The 20,711-nt window shown below is 23.8% G+C and overlaps 9 protein-coding genes across 9 annotated transcripts; 4 read left to right on the forward strand and 5 right to left on the reverse strand.

The window, feature by feature from the left end:
• Positions 1 to 42: 42 nt before the first annotated feature.
• DICPUDRAFT_98236 (uncharacterized protein) lies at positions 43 to 1,014 on the reverse strand (the record flags this gene model as incomplete). Its single annotated transcript, XM_003289054.1, has 6 exons — positions 775 to 1,014; positions 566 to 692; positions 450 to 499; positions 263 to 387; positions 174 to 188; positions 43 to 107 (listed from the first exon to the last, which is right to left on the reverse strand). Coding segments are annotated over exons 1-6 (447 nt in total), but the record flags the coding sequence as incomplete, so codon positions are not given.
• Positions 1,015 to 2,331: 1,317 nt separating this feature from the next.
• On the forward strand, positions 2,332 to 5,527 carry DICPUDRAFT_98237 (uncharacterized protein; the record flags this gene model as incomplete). Its single annotated transcript, XM_003289040.1, has 3 exons — positions 2,332 to 2,561; positions 2,653 to 3,111; positions 3,177 to 5,527. The coding sequence occupies 3 exons, from the start codon at positions 2,332 to 2,334 to the stop codon at positions 5,503 to 5,505; spliced, it is 3,018 nt and encodes a 1,005-aa protein (XP_003289088.1). The 3' UTR covers positions 5,506 to 5,527.
• A 193-nt stretch (positions 5,528 to 5,720) lies between these two features.
• Positions 5,721 to 7,492, reverse strand: DICPUDRAFT_79858 (uncharacterized protein; the record flags this gene model as incomplete). The annotated part of the gene is made up of 5 exons (XM_003289055.1): positions 5,721 to 6,063; positions 6,133 to 6,399; positions 6,480 to 6,636; positions 6,704 to 7,049; positions 7,319 to 7,492. The coding sequence occupies 5 exons, from the start codon at positions 7,490 to 7,492 to the stop codon at positions 5,721 to 5,723; spliced, it is 1,287 nt and encodes a 428-aa protein (XP_003289103.1).
• A 573-nt stretch (positions 7,493 to 8,065) lies between these two features.
• DICPUDRAFT_79859 (uncharacterized protein) lies at positions 8,066 to 9,724 on the forward strand (the record flags this gene model as incomplete). The annotated part of the gene is made up of 3 exons (XM_003289041.1): positions 8,066 to 8,114; positions 8,274 to 8,521; positions 8,600 to 9,724. The coding sequence occupies 3 exons, from the start codon at positions 8,066 to 8,068 to the stop codon at positions 9,722 to 9,724; spliced, it is 1,422 nt and encodes a 473-aa protein (XP_003289089.1).
• A 604-nt stretch (positions 9,725 to 10,328) lies between these two features.
• Positions 10,329 to 11,388, forward strand: DICPUDRAFT_55855 (uncharacterized protein; the record flags this gene model as incomplete). Its single annotated transcript, XM_003289042.1, has 3 exons — positions 10,329 to 10,721; positions 10,843 to 11,050; positions 11,121 to 11,388. Exons 1-3 carry the CDS (start codon positions 10,433 to 10,435, stop codon positions 11,386 to 11,388), a joined length of 765 nt encoding a protein of 254 aa, XP_003289090.1. The 5' UTR covers positions 10,329 to 10,432.
• Positions 11,389 to 12,248: 860 nt separating this feature from the next.
• On the forward strand, positions 12,249 to 12,907 carry DICPUDRAFT_20697 (uncharacterized protein; the record flags this gene model as incomplete). Its single annotated transcript, XM_003289043.1, has 2 exons — positions 12,249 to 12,536; positions 12,611 to 12,907. Coding segments are annotated over 2 exons (585 nt in total), but the record flags the coding sequence as incomplete, so codon positions are not given.
• Positions 12,908 to 13,226: 319 nt separating this feature from the next.
• DICPUDRAFT_88344 (sulfate adenylyltransferase) lies at positions 13,227 to 14,987 on the reverse strand (the record flags this gene model as incomplete). Its single annotated transcript, XM_003289056.1, has 1 exon — positions 13,227 to 14,987. One exon carries the CDS (start codon positions 14,985 to 14,987, stop codon positions 13,227 to 13,229), a length of 1,761 nt encoding a protein of 586 aa, XP_003289104.1.
• A 1,102-nt stretch (positions 14,988 to 16,089) lies between these two features.
• On the reverse strand, positions 16,090 to 16,953 carry DICPUDRAFT_19840 (uncharacterized protein; the record flags this gene model as incomplete). Its single annotated transcript, XM_003289057.1, has 1 exon — positions 16,090 to 16,953. A coding segment is annotated over one exon (864 nt), but the record flags the coding sequence as incomplete, so codon positions are not given.
• Positions 16,954 to 17,360: 407 nt separating this feature from the next.
• On the reverse strand, positions 17,361 to 18,595 carry DICPUDRAFT_153420 (uncharacterized protein; the record flags this gene model as incomplete). The annotated part of the gene is made up of 3 exons (XM_003289058.1): positions 17,361 to 17,539; positions 17,590 to 18,156; positions 18,274 to 18,595. The coding sequence occupies 3 exons, from the start codon at positions 18,593 to 18,595 to the stop codon at positions 17,361 to 17,363; spliced, it is 1,068 nt and encodes a 355-aa protein (XP_003289106.1).
• Between the last annotated feature and the right edge of the window lie 2,116 nt (positions 18,596 to 20,711).

Genomic DNA, 20,711 nt, shown 5'->3' on the forward strand with positions numbered 1-20,711 from the left:
TAATATTATTTAATTAAAATTAAAATTTATGAATATACATACCAGAAATGGAAATTGTGAGCAACACCTTTACCATCAAGGTATACCTGTTCATTTAAAAACTTTGCCTATTATATCATATAGAATGTTAGTTCTGTTAAATAAAATCAAGACATATATAGAACTCTATTTACTTTATTATCAAAACCCTATAATTTTTAAATATTAAAATTAAAATAATTAATACAAAAGTAAAGTAACCAACTAAACTTGTATATCATACCTCGCCATCAATTGGAAAATATGTATAATTTTGGTAAATGTAAATATTTGGGTCGTTGGGACTCTGGGTTAATATAATACTCTTTTGAATTGGAATGTTAATTCCACTAACATCATGAAACCAACCTTTTAAAAAATTATTAAAAAAGTTAATAAAATACTCTATTATGATCTATAATAATACTTACTATAAAATGTAGTTGAATTATGTATTGAGTTATAAGCTGAATCACCACAACTATAGTTTTAAAATTTTTTTAATTAATATTTATTTTTATTTTTTTTTTATTAATATGAACCTTACCAATAAACTGGAGTACCATCAGCTCCTAAATCTGTTTTAACAGCCCCTTTCTGTGAAACAACATTAAACTGGAAATCTGGATTACGACTTGGCGTTTGATCTCTAATTACACCATTTAAAGTAAGTGCTATAATTAAATTAAAATAGTTATTAATAAATATTTTTTTTATTTTTATTTTATTTTTTTTATTTTTCTTTTTTTTTATTACTTTGTTGGGATTTAACAAAAATAAAGTTTATTGTAAATATTAGTATCAATAACAATAGCAATTTCATTTTCTATTAATTTTAATAAAGATACCACTACTTAAAATAATGGTAAAATAATAAAATAAAAAAATAAAAAAAAATATTGGGTTTCGGAAAAAAAATATATATATATTATAATATTAAATAAATTTTTTTATTTTATATTTAATAAATATTATTTTTTGTATTATAAGTAAACTATCATAATCACCATGAATAATAAGTGCTTATATGAACTTTTTTTAAAAAAAAATCAATTAGTTCCCAGTTATAATTTTGTAGTTATATATATTAATTAAAAGAATTTCAGGTGGATAATTTTTATGGTAAATTCTCACACAGCGGAAAATTCATGATTTTTGAAATTGTGTGGGGTGTGAGTGGTAGTATGAGCCATTTCAAGTTTTATTTATAAAAATATATTTTGTATTATAATTGTATTTTATATGTATTTTACAAATTGGAATATTCATAGAAATAATAAAATTATTCAGCATTGGCCAATTTCATAATTAGATTAAATTTTAGTAAAACTTTTTTCAAGTATTTTTTTTTTTTTCAATAAAAATTAAAAATAAATGAAAAAATATTTTGGTTAAATACCAATATCAATTTTAGGAGGAGGTATAGGGTTTTCAGGTTTTTAAAGATTTTTATTTTATTTCATTGTTATTTTGTTCATTATTTTCATTCATAGAGAAAATAAAATTTATTTGGCAAATTTTTTCAATTGATTTAGTTTGGTAGTGTTTGAGGTGGCTTAATGGTATGGATTACCCCTAATAGGTTTAAAAAATATTATTATAACCTATTTTATATCATATCAAATAAATTGTATAATAAAATATTTCTTTTTTCTTTTTTTTTTTTTTTTTTTTTTTTATTATAAAACTATTCACCACCACCCCACCACCAATCTTAAAAATAAACGTCCCAAGTAAATAATATTAATAATACAAGTAGTAATGATGTTAATAAAAATATTGTTATTTTACTACCACTGAAGTATTAATTCCTTTTGTTTCTATATAAATAAACATTATAAATAAATTCACAATATTCAAAAAACACACACACCAACACTAGCACAATTCAAACACCACATACAAAAAATATATCTATTTTAACCCATACATAAAATCAAAATAACTCCAAAACACACAAATAAATATAAAATAATTATTTAATAAATATAAAATAATTATTTAATAAATAAACTACAGTTCATCATCAATTCCTTTAATTACTTTGTTAAACTATAATTTTTTTTATAAATCTAAATAAAATTTTTTTTAATATCATAATATGATATAAATTCAAAAATTTAAAAAAAAGGTAATAGGAAAAATATTAAATTATCCCTGGATGAGGATATTTCTAAAAATTTGTTGAAAAAAATGAAAAAAAAAATAAAAAAAAATTATTTAAATTAATTTATAAATTTTTGTTTTATAAAATTTTGAAATTTATGTGCCACCAAAATGTTTTTGTTTTTTGTTTTAAATTTTCAAAAAAAAATGAGAATTAAAATTATATTTTTATTTGTTATATTAAATATAATTTATGTAAATACATCAAAGGAAAATAATGATCAAATTCAAGTATTTCTAATTCCTCATTCACACAGCGACGTTGGTTGGAAACAGACATACAACTCATATTACGAATTAAATGTAACCCGTGTTTTAGATAATATTGTAGCTACTTTATCAAAAGACCCAACCAAAAAATTTAATTGGGCTGAAATGTAAGTATAAATTTTTTTTATTTTTTTACTTTTTACTTTTTACTTAACCATTTTTTTTTATTTTTATTTTTATTTTTTTTTTTTTTTATAGGGTTTATTTTGAAAGATGGTACAGTGAGCAGACAACAAATATTAAAGAAACAGTTAAAGGTTTAGTTCAAGATAAACAATTATATTTTGTAGGTGGGGGATGGGCTCAAAATGATGAAGCCACAACAGATTATCAAGCAGTTATTAATCAAATGACACTTGGTCATCAATTTCTTTTAAATGAATTTCAAGTAAAACCAGAAATCGGCTGGCAAATTGATCCATTTGGACCCTCAACGCTAACAGCAACACTGTTTTCTTTAATGGGGTTTAAGTATCATGTGATCAATAGAATTGATGAAAGAATTAAATATGTTTTTAATGCAGAGCAAATGGATATAAAAGATTCAGGGATAATGGAAATTGAAAGAGAATTCGAATTTATGTGGTACCCATCCCCAAATAACAAAAATCTATCAATATTTACACATGTTTTGGACCATCATTATAGCTCACCATTGTAAATTATCATAAATTATAAAAAAAAAAAAAAAAAAAATAATTAATAATTTTTTTTTAATTAAGTTTATCAATTGAAAATTATCTAGCTCCAATGTTATCATATACTACTGGTTTCGATTTTGAAGGTCCTTCTTCGCAAAACCCACCAATTACAAAAGATAATATTAAAGAAAGAGCAAATTTATTTTTTCAAATTGTTCAAGAAAGATCAGCTTTATTCAGGCATAAGAATCTATTGTTACCTTTTGGAGGAGATTTTAGATTTCAGAACTCAGCATTGGAATTTGATAACATGGATAGACTCATAGAGTATTTTAACTCAAATCCACATTTTGGTATCAATATTAAATATGCAACTTTGGATGAATATTTTGAAGCAGTTTTTAATAGTACAGCTATGGATCAAACTTCAAATGATGAACCAATATCATTTCCAAAATTTTCAAGTGATGATTATTTTGTATATACTCAGTGCGAGTATCAAAACTATTTGTCCTCTTTTGGAACATGTGCAAACTATTGGTCTGGTTTTTATAGCTCCTATGCAGAATTAAAACAAGTTGTTAGAAAGTCAGATTCTTTATTAAGAGCCGCTGAAATGCTATACTCGTTATCTTCGAGTAAATTAGCAAATAGTCCCTTTAGTTTTGATTTTGAAGATGCTTTTGGTGCAATATCTCGACATAGAAATATTAGTGGTATCCTTACTCACCATGATGCAGTAACCGGAACATCAATACTCGCTGTTAGAAAAAATTACATGGAAATGTTAGAGGAAGTTCAACATCAAACTATGCTTAAAGTAATGCCAGGTGCTGTCGGTTTCTTACTTGCAAATCAGACTATATATTTAGACTATTCATGTAATAATACCATCATTGATAACAATCCAAACGAAGGTGATATTTATGCTATTTCTTTCACAAATAGTTTATCGTGGGACCGTTATGAATTTGTAGAAATTGAAATTCCAGAATCTATTATTGTGGCTATCTATGATTACGACCTAAACCCTGTTCCATCACAAACAGTTCAAAGAATGGATAAAAATGGAAATTGGTATATTTATACTCAAATTAAAACTCCAGCCCTTGGTATCTCAACTTATTTTTTTATCATCACTGATAGCTCCGGTCAAATTTTTAATAAAGAATTATTATATTTGATTGAAGAAAAAATAGTTCAAAAACCAATAATTTCCCAAGTAATATATTCAAATGAAATAGCTCAAGATTCAGAACCTATTACCATTGGTAATACATTATTTAATTTAAATTTCAAGTTTAACAACTATAATTTATTAAGTTTAAATAGTTTTGATGATTTACAAAGAAATGAACTATCAATCCCAATTACACAAAACTATATAGAATACTCAAGTTATAGCGACAGCTCTTATACATTTAGACCCAATGGTCCCCCAGTTAATCTAAAACCAGTTAATCCAAAATACTATATTACCAATGGTACATTAGTTAAAATTGTAACAATTATTTATACATCTAATTGCTCTCAATCATATATTGTATATAATTCAAATAATACACTGGGCCAATTTATTAATGAAGAGCAATATTTTGAAATTGATAATATAGTTGCTGCTGGTTGGAACAAAGAGGTTGCAAGTAAATTTTCCACAAATATCAATAATAATAATATTTTTTATACAAGCAATGGTTTAGAAATGATGCAAAGACAATATAAAGTAGTATTTGGAGATGATGAACCATGGAGTGTTATTGCTGCCAATTTTTTCCCTTCCATCAATACAGCACAGATTTTAGATCAAGTTCAAACACCTTTACCAAAACAATTATCAGTATTAACGAGACAAACTATGGGAGCTAGTAGTCAAAGCAATGGAGATTTAGAGTTACTTTTTGTTAGAAGATCCGAATCGCTGGGCTCTACTCTTCATGAAAACATGAATGATATTTCAAATCCATTAATCAAAGTTAGGGTTTTGTTTGGCGATCCATCAAATATAGAACAAATAAGAACACCACTTTCATTACTCTTAGAAAACCCTTTAATACCAGTTTATTCAGCCGTTAGTGATATCAGTATTGATAAATGGACTCAAGCCTATAATACATTATATAAACCATTTTCAGAATCACTACCATATGATTTACACCTATTAACATTTACAAAACAAAATTCAACAGATTCAAACTACTTTATTAGACTGTTAAATATATATGAAGTTAATCAAGGTATGGACTCACAACCAATCCAAATATCAATTAACAACTTTTTTAATTTATTTAATATTTCAAATATAGAAGAAACAACATTATCTTTTAATTCCATTATAAACATTATAGATGACAATGTTTCATTAAATCCTTTAGATTTAAAATCATTTATAATTCAAACAAATAAACAATAAATATTATGTAGTATTACAATGTAAATATTAAATTATTTCCAAAAATAATTTAAATCTTTATTTTTTAAATCTTTATTTTTTATTACTTTTTATTAAATCTAATTAATATTTTTATATATTATTATATTTATTTTATTATTTATTTATATTTTATATTTTATATTTTATATTTTATTTATATTATTTTATCTATATTATTTATTATTGTGCCATAATTAAAATACTCTAATTAAAGATCTTGGTGTTTTTCTTAAATCCCAATCAATAAAGTAGACTACAGAAACCAAAGAGAAAAGACCCAATGCGGAGGTATAATGCCAGCAATCGTGCCAATCATTATAGTTGAATAAAACACAAGGTTTGTTGAGTTGAAGGGATTCTTGGAATGTTAAAAATTTGTTGGTGAGGGGAATTTCGAAAAAGTAAATAGCAAAGCCCCATGATACAAACATTACAACTAATAAAATCCAAACTGACAAGTAAACTTTTTCACCATATCTATATTTCATTGCAATATAATAAGCTAAATAAATTAAGAAATTTAAAACCATAATACCTCTATAAAAATAAATAAAAAATTAATACAAATACTTTAAAAGTGTATACAGTAGATAAATGATACATTACAATATTAAATTTGAGAAATTATTTGAAACACTATGAATAATACTATAAACTCCAAAAGCAACAACAATGACCCAACTTAAAACATTTGCAAATAAAATTGAAAAGAATCTAGATTTATCCTCGATAGTACTTGGATGCAAAATTCTTTTTAATGATTTGACAAGGTATCCAAAGCTTGAATTTAATTCCATTCTCTTGTGTGCTAATAAATATGATGATCCTACAACTGAAACATAACCAAATACAACAGTAAATATGATCCAAAATCTAAATTTAATTTGTAAAAAAAAAAAAAGTAATATTATTAATATTTATAATCATTATCATTGTTATTATTTTTTACTTACGCATAAACATTAATTTTTGATAATGAAATTACTTCTAAAAAGACAAATAATGAAAAGAATGAAAATGCTTTAAAGGCGCCTGCTGTTAATGTTGCATGTCTTTTTTGATGTAGAGTAAAAAACAATAACCCTGAACCAATTAACATATAAGTAGTATCTTTAAGGTAAAATGTTGGTTAGATATTGTTGTTTGGTTTATTAATATGTATATGATATAAGCTTACCGAATTGGAAATTTAATCTTGATGGGCAAACATGATATAATCCAGAGAAAACACCTTCGAAGGTAATTGCTAAACCTAAACAATAATACAATGATAAATCTGTATGTAATCCGTGAACTCCATCTTCTTTTTGACTAGTAAAATAAACGATCATTATAAATGAAGCACCAGCTACTATATAACCTATATTTGAAACTACATTATTAAAAGCGGGTATACCTAAAAGTGGTCTTAAACATTTATAATTATAATAACATTCAATTGTTGGTTCGGATATTTGAAAAAGGACAAATTGAATTGATGGTAAACTATAAAATATTGATATGATTAATAAAATTTTCCAAAACTATATATAATAATATTATAAATGTTAATATAAATTTTTATAAACCATCTCAAAATTTAATAAAAAAATAATGTAGAGATGGATAGAATCGATGTTATATGGATAATAGATCGATTGTGATTAATTGATTGTGATTGATTGATCGTTGACTGATCGTTGATTGATTGATCATTGATCATTGATAGATTAATTAATTTTATGATTGATTATTGTTTTATAATTGATTGAATTATAAAGTTTTTTTTATATAATATTTTTTAGATCATTACATATTTTAAATATACTGGCTGGGTTTTTAATTGCCTTCTAACTTCGGATTCTGTTAATAATTCTTGAACACTTAAGTTTGAAATAGAAATATTATCCACTAATGGCAAATTTTCATTATAATTTGCCATATCTATCATGGTACCTGTACCAATCGAATTTGAACTTTTCTCCATTTTTTTTTAAGATTTAAGTTTTTTTTTTTTGTTTTTGTTTTAAGATATATTAAATATGATAGGTGTGTATAGATGTTAGATTATTAAAAAAAAAACAAAAAAAAAAAACTAAATTATTCGTTTTTATATATACTAAAAAAAATAAAAAATAATATTATACAAGTTATTAGTATATAAAAATGTGTTATATATTAAACAAAATAAAAAATAAATAAAAAATAAAAAAATAAAAAATAAAAAATAAAATTTTTAATAATTTTCGAAAATAAGTGAGTGGGGTATTTAAGTTTGTGTGTGTATGTATAAAATATTATAGCATATTAAAATAATGTAATAAAGGTAAGATAATAAAGAAAAAAATAAAAAGAAAAAGAAAAAAAAAGAAAAGTAAAAAAAAAATTAAAGAAACTTGAATTTTAAAAAAAAATTATAAATAAAAAAAATTAAAATAAAAAAAAATTAAAACAAAAAAAGTTTTTATAATAATTTTTTTTGATTTTTTATAAAATTTTATTATTACCCATAAAAATAATAATAATAATAATAATATATAAACGACTGAAAATGAATAATATGAAAAATATATCATTACTTGTATTTTTCTTTTTATTTTTACAAAATGGTATTTGTTTAATTTGATATTTCTTTTCTTTTGATTTTGATATTTCTTTTTTCTTTTGATTTTGATTTCTTATATTTTATTTTTATATGTTTTTATTTTGATTTTTATTAACAAGCTTTTTTTTCATTCCATTCATTTAATTTTTATAAATTTAAAAAGTTTATGGAATAAGGTTTTTTATAAGTTATTTTTATAATGGGCTAGATTATTTTCAAATTTCTTTAAATGATACTTCAATTAAGACAGCTTCCCTTAAATTAAATGATCAAGATATTACTTCATTATGTTCATATCTCTCATCAGAGATGTATCATTGCCCAAATATACCAATAGCAGATTATATTAAAAGTGGTGAGTTCCAAGCAACCTATGAGGATTGGACTTACAAATCAAACTATTATTTTAGTGTATGTATTATTATTTTATTTATTTTTATTTTTTATTTTTTATTTTATTTTTTTATTAATACTAATAGATTAATTTAGCCACAAATTTCCCAAGTTGTTTATCCATCAGGAAACCGTTTGCCAACAACAGGTGGTGTTGTTACAATTAATGGCCGTTATTTCGATAAAACTACATTTAAAGGTACATCAAATAATTTACAGTTATTTTATAGAGCAGTTGAAATTACAGATTATACTTGGGTAGATAGAACCCAAATTGTTTTAAATGTGCCACCAGGTACTGGTGGTGCAGGCTCAACAAATTTTAATAACATAATACGTGTTTCTAGTTACAATACCAATTCAGTTTTAACAGCTATGATTAGTTACCAATATCCAGCAACAGAAAAAAATATAGAGTTTGATGACCAAACCAATATGATGACAATTTCTGGTTCTGACTTTGGTAATCAACCAAACCTAGTAACTGTATATGCTTGTGGTCATCCAATAAACAATATTCAAATGATAACCCCACATACCAAGGTTTCTGCTTTTTATAATCCAGTTGTATTCAATAATCTATCTTGTAACAAAGTATTTTTAGGTGTCGATGGTTTAAATTCAACATACTTGGCAGGCGAGTATAGTATTTTATCAATGAAACCAAGAATTATTTCAATTTCAACTCCACCAGTTCAAGGAGGTATCGTGGAAATCATAGGCAATTATCTTAGTAATCAACTTGTAAATGATATTGATCGCCAATGGAGAATTTATATCAATGGTGTAGAGTATACTACTTGCACATTAATTGATACTTGGAGACTATTATGTAATGCCCCAGCAGGTACATTTAATTCAATCCTTCCAGTTCGTCTAAGAGTCGTTAATGATGTCTATTCAGATGTCTTTAATGCTGTGTATGCCGAACAAACTATTTCAAGTATTTCAAAACTTCATTATACACAAGGTGGCACAATTACAATTAGTGGCTCCAACTTTTTTGCCGGTTCACTTAGTATTACAGTTGGAGAAACTCCATGTATATCACCAAAATATATCGATACTAATACAGTTTCGTGCTATTTTAGCGCAACTGTTCCACCAAATCCAAATGGCTTAACCGTATCCATTTATTCTATTAATGGTCAAATTAATGTTCCTGGCGCTTTCCAATATTTTCCAGCTTTCCCACAAAATAAATATTTAAAAAATAACTAATCAGATATAAATAATGGCTTCATTGAATCTGCAGTCATTGATATCCACGATGTGTTTATAGCACTACTATTACCTATGACCCTACAACCGTTAAACCCGCATGTTTAAAAATATTTATTTGATAATTTTATTTCAAATGTAATAAGATTACTGAAATAATAAAATATTTTATTTTTTCATTATTATCCATATCATTTTTAATAGTTTTTTAAAAAAATTTCTTTATTTATAATATATTGTTTATTATATATTTATTTATTTTTTTATCTATATAGTACGGAATAAATATTATATTTGTGTGCCTTCCTATTGAAAATAAATTTTATTCATAAAAAAATTTTATTTTTTTTATCTAAAATTGAATAAATTTTATTTTAAAAAGAAAAATTTATTATCTAAAATATCAGATATATAATGAAATATATTAAAAGAAAAATATTTCTTTTAATCGATAGTCAAATAAAAAAATTCAAAGAAAATATTTTTTTCTTTTTTATTTTTAATTTTTTTTTTTTTAAAAAATTTAATATTTTTTTAAATTTTTAATTTGATTTTTATAAAATTATATAAATAAAATATAATTTAAATTGTTGTATTATAAAGTAAAAATTAAATTAAATTAATAGTTTAAATAAAAAAATAAATTTTAAATATAAAATAAAAATATAAATTAATAAAATAATAAAATTATAAATAATAAAACATTAGATGGTTGTTAATATTGAATCAATTAAAAGAGTAGATAATAAAACTATTGACAAAGATTATTTTTATGGATTAATTAAAGAAAATCAACCAATTGTTTTTTCACAATTTGCAAAAGATTGGGATGCTATAAAGAAATGGACACCAGAGTATTTATTGGATAAGGTAGGTAAACATCAAGTTGATGTTGATATGTGCACTTTTGGACCAATGCACGATATTAAGAGAATGGAATTCTCTGAATATTTAAACAAATCATTAAATAATGAATTTAAAAGTGTTGATGAAAATGGTAATTATTTAATAATAAAAAACAAAATAAATAAATAAATATATAAATAAATATATAAACAAATAAATCAATTTATCAAATCATTATTATAAATAAATCTAATGTATTTATTTTTAAAAAGGAAATAAATTAAGAAAATGTAAAAAACCATACCTTCGTAACTTTGCATTATTCGATGAATTTAGTGAATTTAAAGATGATGTAAAGAATGAAGTGGTTTTCAACACCGACATCCATAATATGGTTGTAAGAGGTGCATTCATTGGTTCACCAGATTCTGCTACAGATTTCCATAAAGATACTGGTGATAATGTTGTTGCTGTAATTAGGTAGGTTATTAATAAAACAGTTTTCTAATTATATAAAATAATATTAAGTTTTTATTTATATTTTAAATAGAGGCGCCAAATATGTTATTATGGTCCCCCCAGAAGATGAAAACAACATCAATAATGATAAACTTAAAGAAAATGATGTCAAATACAATGAAAATGACCATGGTGTTCCAATTGAACAACATCCAGCTTTTTCAAATTGTAAAAAAGTTTACACAACTGTTCTCACTGCTGGTGAATCAATTTACATTCCAATAAACTGGGTACATTATGTCCACAATTTAGAATTTACAGTATCAGTTAGTTGTTGGGGTAAAAAGATGATCATTTAAATAAATAAAAAAAAAAAAAAAAAAATAAATATAAAAAAAAGAAAAAGAATTTTATATATTTTTATAATGTTATTAATAATATTATAATTATCAATTGCTAATAATAAAAACCACTTTTTCTTTTTTTTTTCTTTTTTTTTTTTATTCTTTTATTTTTAATATTTCTTTATTTTTTATAAAAAGCAACAGTGTAAAATATTTTTTTTGTCGATAATACAAAATTGCGCAACACACCGATTTTTGATCAGTTGTGCCATATTTTATTTTTATTTTTATTTTTATTTTTATTTTTATTTTTAATTTTTTTTCAAAAATTATTTTTATAAATAAAAAAATCTATTTTTTTTTTTTTAAACTCATTATATTATTTTATAAAATATATTAAGATGGATAACCAACCCGTTTCATTAGCCAAAATTGATGATTGTCAGTATGAACAACAACAACAACAGTTTCAAAGCGACAAAGACCAAATTATTCAGCAACAATTGATTTTGATTCAGCAACAACAACAACAATTACAACAACTTCAATTACAAGCACAAGCACAACAACAGCAACAAGCACAAGTTGAGCTTCATTACCAACAAATCCAACAACAACAACAGCAACTAGAACAACAACAATTACAATTACAACAATTACAATATCAACAAATCCAACAACAACATGCACAATTACAATCACAAGTTACTGTTGACCCAGCTAAACTCGAAGAAATTCAAAAACAAATGTATTTACAACAACCACAAAATATCCCAAATACTGTTTGTACAATTAATCCAAATGCAGCTCCAGCTGAAATTGTCAATGGCTGTTTATATGCACCAAACGGCAGTGATTTTCATTGTGATCAAATAAAAGGAAACATTAAACTTAGAATTATTCGTGGCCATAACTTAATGGTTGCTGATACTATTTCAAAATCGTCAGATCCATACGTCAAAATTAAATCATCATGTTTTGTAACATACCCACAAACCAAATTTGTTTCAAATAACCTTAATCCAGTTTGGGAAGAAACTTTTTATTTATCTGTTGAAAGTGTTAGAACAGAATTATTAATGCTCAAAGTATATGACCATGATTATGGATCATGTGATGATTTATTAGGTTATTTAGGTATTAATTTATCATTATTACCATTGGTAAGTAAAAAAAAAAAAAAAAAAAATAATAAAAACCAATATTAATTTTAAATTTTATTATTTTATTATTTTAGGGTGTCGAAGTGCAAACTAAAGAAAAATTATATTTTGCAAAACATGGTACTATTGAAATTGCCATTACTGCACTAGATTTTGGTTTAACAAATGTCCCATCAAACTATATCGATGTATATAAAACATGGAGGGAAAATTTATCAGTACTCGAAAGAAAAGAATTTAAAGGTTTACCAGGTAGTAAAAAGAAAGTTTCATCCTTTATCAGTAATAGAGTAGAAATGGGGCCATATTATTGTAAAATTACACACGGTGATTTTAAGATTGTCCATGGTTATGTAAAAATGAGAAAAACATCAAGAGCTAAATTCGCTGATGGTTTAGCAACCGCTGGTTTAATTACTGCTGCTGTATTTGCCGTTATTCTAACCGCACCATTTTCAGGTTGTTCTCACAGATGGTAAAACTAATGCGAACCAATTATCATTATGGTTAACAACAAGAATCTTTGTAATATATAAATTAAATTTAATAAAATTAAACAGTATTTATTTATTTAATAATTTAAAAATAAAACTATATATTTTATTTTTTAATTTTATTTATTTTTAAAAATATTTGAAAAAAAAGTAATATTACTATTATTATTATTATTATTATTATATAATTTCATTTTTAATTTATATAACCTTCAGTTCTTAAATGATTTAAAATAATATCGACAGCATCTTTAACTGAAACATCTGTAGTATCAATTCTTAATTCTGGGTTTTCTGGGGCTTCATATGGGTCATCGATACCAGTGAAACCTTTAAGTTGACCAGCTCTAACTTTAGCATATAAACCTTTACGATCTCTTTTTTCGCAAGTTTCGATTGGAGTTGAAATATGAATTTCGATGAAACCACCATTTTGAGAAATAATTTGACGTGAGAAATTACGAGCAGCTTCGTATGGAGCAATTGGTGCGCAAATTGCAATACCACCAGCTTTTGAAATTTCTGATGCAACAAAACCTATACGCTTAATATTGAGGTCACGATGTTCTTTTGAAAAACCTAACTCGCTTGAAAGGAAAGTACGAACTACATCACCATCTAAAAGGGTAATTGAACGGCTTCCATCTTCTAAAAGTGCTTCATTGAGAGCATTTGCAATAGTACTCTTACCACTACCACTAAAACCTGTAAAGAAAACTGTGAAACCTTGTTTTGAACGTTGTGGGCATGACTCTCTAAGGATACGTACAACTTTTTCATAAGTGAACCAATTTGGGATTTCACCACCAGTACGTAAAAGGTGACGAAGTTTAGTACCAGAGATATTTGCAGTTTCTAAACCTTTTGGAACTTCATCGACTGGGTAATACTTGTCGTGGTCTGGAACATATACCATCATTTGGAATGGTAAAACTTTAACATTTAAACGATCAGCCATTTTAAGAGCTAATTCTTGTGCTTCATATGGTTGATAAAAGAGATTACCATTCTTATCTTCACCTGGACCTGCATGATCTCTACCAACAATGAAATGATTGCAACCAAAGTTTTTACGGATGATTGCGTGCCATACTGCCTCTCTTGGACCACCCATTCTCATGGCTAATGGTAAAAGTGAAAGCATAGCCAAACCTTCTGGATAGCTTTCAATAATAGTCTTGTAACATTTAACACGAGTGTGGTAATCAATATCACCTGGTTTGGTCATACCAACAACTGGTTGGATTAAAATGTGGCAACCTGGGTTAAGCTCTGCAGCTCTAACAGTTAATTCTCTGTGGGCTCTGTGCATTGGATTACGAGTTTGGAATGCAATAACATTTTCCCAATTGTTTTCTCTGAAAATTTCTCTGACTTGCTTTGGTGTACGACGAAGAGAATTGTAATCGTAATGAACTGGTAATTGAGCACCTTCTAATAAACCACTGATATAGTATTCTTTAGTATTGAAAATTGTGTTTACACCTGGGTGATATGGATCGACTGAACCCATTGTTTTTTGTGCCTCTTCAGTTTTATTTGGTTTATAATAATTGCTGACAGTGATAGCGGCAATAAGATTGCCTTCTTCGTCACGTAATGCTAATTCTTTTGATTCAGTTGCTAATACAATATCTAAGGTTTCTTTGGTAACATCTAAAATAATTGGCATTGGAAAAACGGTACCATCTTCACTTCCTTCTAATGTCATATAGTTGCAAACACTTGTATAGGTGTCTTCATCCATAAAAGTTTTTAATGGTGAGAAACCACCATTAATCAATAATTCGATATCGCATAATTGTTTCTTAGTCAATAACAAACTTGGCATTGTGACTGATCTTTTTTTTAATTCGACCAATTGTTCACCTTTTAATAATAAATCGATTAATTCACCACCATGTGGAATTGAACCAAAATATTCTGGACCATTAATAAATGTATCTGGTGAAACCATTTTTTCTTTACTTTAAATAATTATTTTTTTGAAAGGTGTTTAAAAAAAAAAAAAAAAAAAAAAGTTATTATCAATTTTATTGTTACAAAAGAAAAATAATATTTAAACGAAAAAAAAAAAAATAGATAGATATTATTTATTAAAATAAAAAATTATTATATTAAATAAAATGAATTTAAAAAAAATAAAAATAATAAAAAAAAAAAAAAATAGAATAAAAATAAAAAAATAAAAAAAAACGAATCTTTTTTTTTTTTTTTTTTTTGAATTAAAAAAATCTTTTTTTTGAAAAATCACAGTAATATTCCAACTTACATAGAATCAACTGCAACTCCTACTGAATCCATTTTAAAATTTAAAGGTGCAACTGCACTAAATATTCGTTAGACGTAGATGGTCGGGAAAATAAAAAATTGGATAATACTGGTTAACAATTTTTTAAAATAAAATTCTATTGAATTGTTAAGAAGGAATTATAATTGTGAAAGTGATGTCAGTGTTACACCAAAAAAATAATAAAAGAAATGGTTTTATAAAATTATAAATATCTGCTTTTGATATCTTTTTTTTTTTTTTTTTGATTTAGTGGTGTTTTTTACACACACCAAATTTTTGGATTTTTTTTTTTTACAAAATTTAAAAATTAAAAAGATTGAAATATTATTTGATTTAATAGTTTATTTAACAATTTATAAATAAATGAAATAAAATAAAATAAAAAAAAAACATTCTTTATAAAAAATAAAAAAAAATAAAATAAAATAAAAAAAAAATAATTTTTACACCAAAAATATTTGGTGTATGTTTAGCGTGTTTAATTTTAAGACTAAACAGGTTTTCATTTTAACTGACTGTAGTCTAAAAATATTAAAATAAAATGTAGATAAAGAATAAATTAAGGAAGTAAAAAAATAAAATATTAAAAATAATTTTTATAATTATAAGTTGGGTTTGACCCATTTTATAGTTTTTAAAACTATAAGTTGGGTTAACCCATTTTATTTTTATCTTTGTTTTTTTTCTATTAATATTTAATTATAACAAAACCATATGATTTATATATATAGGGTTAAAAATTTAAATATTTTTAATCTTTTTGATTGTCACAAGGACAAATCTTTTTAGGATTTTGTCCTACTAAAGCGGCTCTACAAATTACACCACAGGCAATACGTTCACCTAAAATATTGTCACTTTCTGGTTTGGATTCTTTATGGGTATCAGCATATTTGGCATCTTGGGAATGTAAGACAATTGATCGACCAATTAAATCCCAGAATTCGTATTTTTCCGATAATACTCTAAATTCAGCTTTACCATCTTGCTTAACTAATGATGTTCCAATTATTTTATTTATAATTTCTCTGCATTTATTTCCTTTTGCTGTATCTATATTACTATTGTTATTATTATCGCTAAATATATTATTTGATTGTTTATTTGAAATGTATGGTTCGCCAACATTGTCACAACCACTTGTTAAATTACCAAATTGATGTACTACTAATGAGTGTTTACCAGGTTTTAAACCAGTGACTCTACCTTCAAATAAAGTTTTCTCTTTTGAGGCTTTTAATAAACGGACTACACCATATACACCTTTGCTGCCTTCTCCGCCGCTACCACCACAACCTTTTTCCCAACCTTCAATGATACCAAGCGAACATACTGCTGCACCGTCTACTATATGTTGCTGTGATTCTTCTATATTGTTATCTTTATTATTATTGTTGTTGTTGTTTTCTATTGGGCTTATACCACAGATTGAAACTTCTCTACCTGTGTTTTTAATTGTATCTAATATATCCATTGTTAAATCTGTACCTTGTAAAATAAACTTTTGGTCTTGTAAATCTGACTTTATTATTTTTGTATTTTTTAATTTGTCTTTTATTTCCTTTGTTACTGTATCTACACATGATTGACAACTTAGGTCAACATTTAATTCAACTTTAATTTCAGTATTATTCAAACCATCATTATTAATATTATTATAATTATTAGAGTTATCCATTTTTAATAAGTATATGTATATAAAAAATAAAAATAAACCCTTTTTAAAATAAAAAAAAAAAAAAAAAATGAAATAAATAAATATTTTTTTTTTTTATTTTTTAATTTTTTTAAATTTTTTTTAAATTTCTTGTGGTGTAATTTCAAAAAGATTTTTTTTTATTTTTTAAAGAATGAAGTTTTAGTTCTAGAAAAACAAAAACATAAAACAAATAAATAGATAATAAAAAAAAAAAAATTATAGTAATTCTTTTTTTTCTTTTCGAATCTAAAATAAATAATAATTAAACCCAAAATAAATAATAATAATAATAAACATTGATTTTTTGTATTTTTATTTTAATTTTTTTAAACAATGGTTTAGTTTTCATTTTCTTCAACATTTTGTTTTTTTTGTTGTTTCTTTTTTAAATTTAAAATAGTTTCGTCAATTTGTTTATAGATTGGTTTTGTATTTACAAAATCTTCAAATTCAGTACCTTTTATATAGTTTGAGTTATCATCCATCAAAACCAATTCACGAGAACCAAATATTCTACCTTGTCTAATAAAATCTTCGTATGGTTGGAACCAAATTTTTGGATCAGACTCCATAACACAGAGATAACTATAGTTCTTTCGGGTGTCAATGGAATGAAACGAAAAGCATGGTAAAAAATATCTGGTTTAGCGAAATTTTCGGGTAATGGTGGCAAGTCATAGTCCTCTTGTCTATTATTAGCGCCGTTATAAGCAATAACCAACGAACCATCTGGTAAAAAGTAACTAACTTTCCAACAATAAGCAGCACGATTAAGAATAAAGAATTTGCTAAGAATTGAGATAAAACTCAATATTTGTGTGCCATCGACATTGTCCAATAAAGTACCAGTTTGGTACCATTTCCAAGTATTAATAAATTGGATTTCTTCAGCTCTGCATGCAAGATTCTTCATTGGCTTATCAATTACCTTTATGAACTTTCTAGATTTCAACTGTCTACCGTTATTTCTATAGGAGAATAATACATTATTGGTAAGATAGTTATCAACCTTCCATCCACCTTCCTCACTAAGAAATGCATTGGTACAATCTCTTAATTGGGTTGCTTCACTTCTCATCACTCTTAATGGTTTATTTTCTTCGATATAGTCATTGATTTTATTAAATAAAACATCTAAAATAAAAATTTAAAATTAATCATTAAATATTGCAGTTATTATTTATTTATTTAGTTAGTCATTATTTAATTAATTTTAATATAAATAAAACCAACAATTTTTTTTATAATTACTTTTATTATTTTTTAATCTTTGAATTGTTGTTAAAACTCTATTGAACAACATCAAGGATTTATAATGTTCACCAGATCTTTTAATTTCTAAACATTCATCTAATACCTCCTTATATTGTGATGGATCGTCTAATTCTTTGATATCTTCTAAAAATTGTTCCCATTTATAACCATTGTTTAAATTTTCCCATCTTTTTAAAGCAACATCTGGGAATTCAATTCCACATGAACTATTATTGTTGTTTTTACCTTTTAAAAGAGCATATGTTACACCTGCACCTACTAAAGATGCAGCTATAGTTGAGTAGTTAATTAAATCCATTTAAATTTAAATTTTTTTTTTTTTATATTTTAAAAAAAAATAAAAGAATATAAAAAATATAAAGAATAAATACAAATAAAAATTTAATAGCTTTGTTAGAATAAAGTTTTTAATTAATTTAATAATAAAATAATTTTATTAGTTTTTTAAAAAGATTTTAAAATATCAAGCATATTTGAAAAAAAAAAATAAAAAAAAAATAATATTTTATATATATGAAGTATAAAATTGTTGGTACATCCAAAAATAAGCATGTATAACATTAGCTGAATAGACTCTTTATTTAACAGGAGGTATATCCTCACTTTATCTATAAAAGTTATATTTGAGAAAACCTTCACTATAATGTTAAAGAAATTAATATATGTATTCAAAATTTTTTTAATATATATGGTAAAATATTTTACCACACGTATAAATCTATTCAATATAGTGGCATTGTAAAAATATAGAAAAGAATTTTAATGAACTCTCCTCATTGTTGCTACCTCTGAAAAAGATTAGATTTTTTTTTTTTTTTTATTATTTATATTATTTTAAAAAACAACCACATCGTTGTTTTTTTTTCTCCTCAGGAAATTAATAAAATTCATACTAAAATATGTCATTTTTTATAAATTAAATTAATTAAAAATTTTATCTACAATGATGTTTTTTTAGATAAAGACATTTTTTAAAACTAACACCATTATAAAGCGATAAAAAAAAACATTTAAAAATAATTAATATTAATTCCCACACTAACCACATACACTATTTATAAAAAAATATGGCATTTATTTGTTACTTAAGTGTAAAAATTAATATTTTTGAGGTGTATACCATTAATGTTAAGTTTTTGTGACTTCTTATTTTGAAAAAGGTTTTGAATTTTTAAATAAAAATTTTATAATGAAATTGGTTTGTAATTTTTTATTTAAAAGGTTGATAAATCACATTTTATCAACCATTCGAGTTGTTTTAATTTCTTTTTGTAAAGAAAATCATTTTGAGTTGATTATTGTAGTTTTTTTTTTTTAAAATAAAATTTTATATTATTGTTAAAAAAAAAATTATTTACATGAACGGGTGTGCCTAATTATTAAAAAAAAAGAAAAGTTAATTTAATTTAGCCCTTCTGATAATAGTAGTTAACAAAATGGTTAAATAAAAATGATACTTTTTTATTATATCACAGTTACCTAAAAAAAAAATAAAAAATATTTTTTTTATTTTTTTTTATTTTTTTTTTATTTTATGATTGGTCCTTTATTTTTATTTGGGTAAATAAATTGGTTTTGGTTATATAAATATTTGTATTATATAAATATTTCTATAAAAATATAATTATAATATTTCATTGATCATTTATGTAGTTATTTTTTAAATAATTTTTTTAAATAATTTTTTTTTTTTTATTTGTTTTTTTATATGAATATAAATTGCTTTACCTTTCCATTTCATTTTATTAAATTACTATTATCCCAATATTAAGTTTAAAAGGTAAAATATAATTAATAATTTCTTTATTATAATTTATATTTATATTTAATTATAAAATCTTCTTTTCATTTCTACAATTTAATTAGAGGTAGTTAATATAATAATTACAACTAATAAAATAATACCAATTTTTTATATAAATTATAAAAAATAAAAAATAAAATAAAAACCTCTTATTGGTAATGTAGAAATGTCAGAAAGATAAATTAAATAAATAAAAAATTCATTAATAAAAAAATAATTCTAATTTTAATTATTTTTTTATTATATTTATAGTTATAAAAAAAATAAATAACACTATTATTTTTTTGTTTATTAAGGTATGTACAATGATTATTTTTTTTTTTTAATATTTTTTTTTTTTTTATGATTATAAAGATATTTTTTTAAAAATTATGAAAAAAGAAAGAAAAACCTCACCTTAATCATCAATTTTACCACAAACACATTTTTATTAACAACACTATCTGCTACCCTTTTTCTTTTAAATGAAAAGCACCAACACCCTGTCATGAAAAAAATATTATTGTATTTTTACCACCGTCTTTAAAATACCCCCATAAAGTTTATTTTTCATTTTTTTTCATTTTTTTTTTTAAATCATGATGTTTTTTTAATTTTTAATTTTTTTTTA

Source organism: Dictyostelium purpureum (assembly GCF_000190715.1).
Source record: "Dictyostelium purpureum unplaced genomic scaffold DICPUscaffold_160, whole genome shotgun sequence".
NCBI classification, from domain to species: Eukaryota; Evosea; class Eumycetozoa; order Dictyosteliales; family Dictyosteliaceae; genus Dictyostelium; species Dictyostelium purpureum.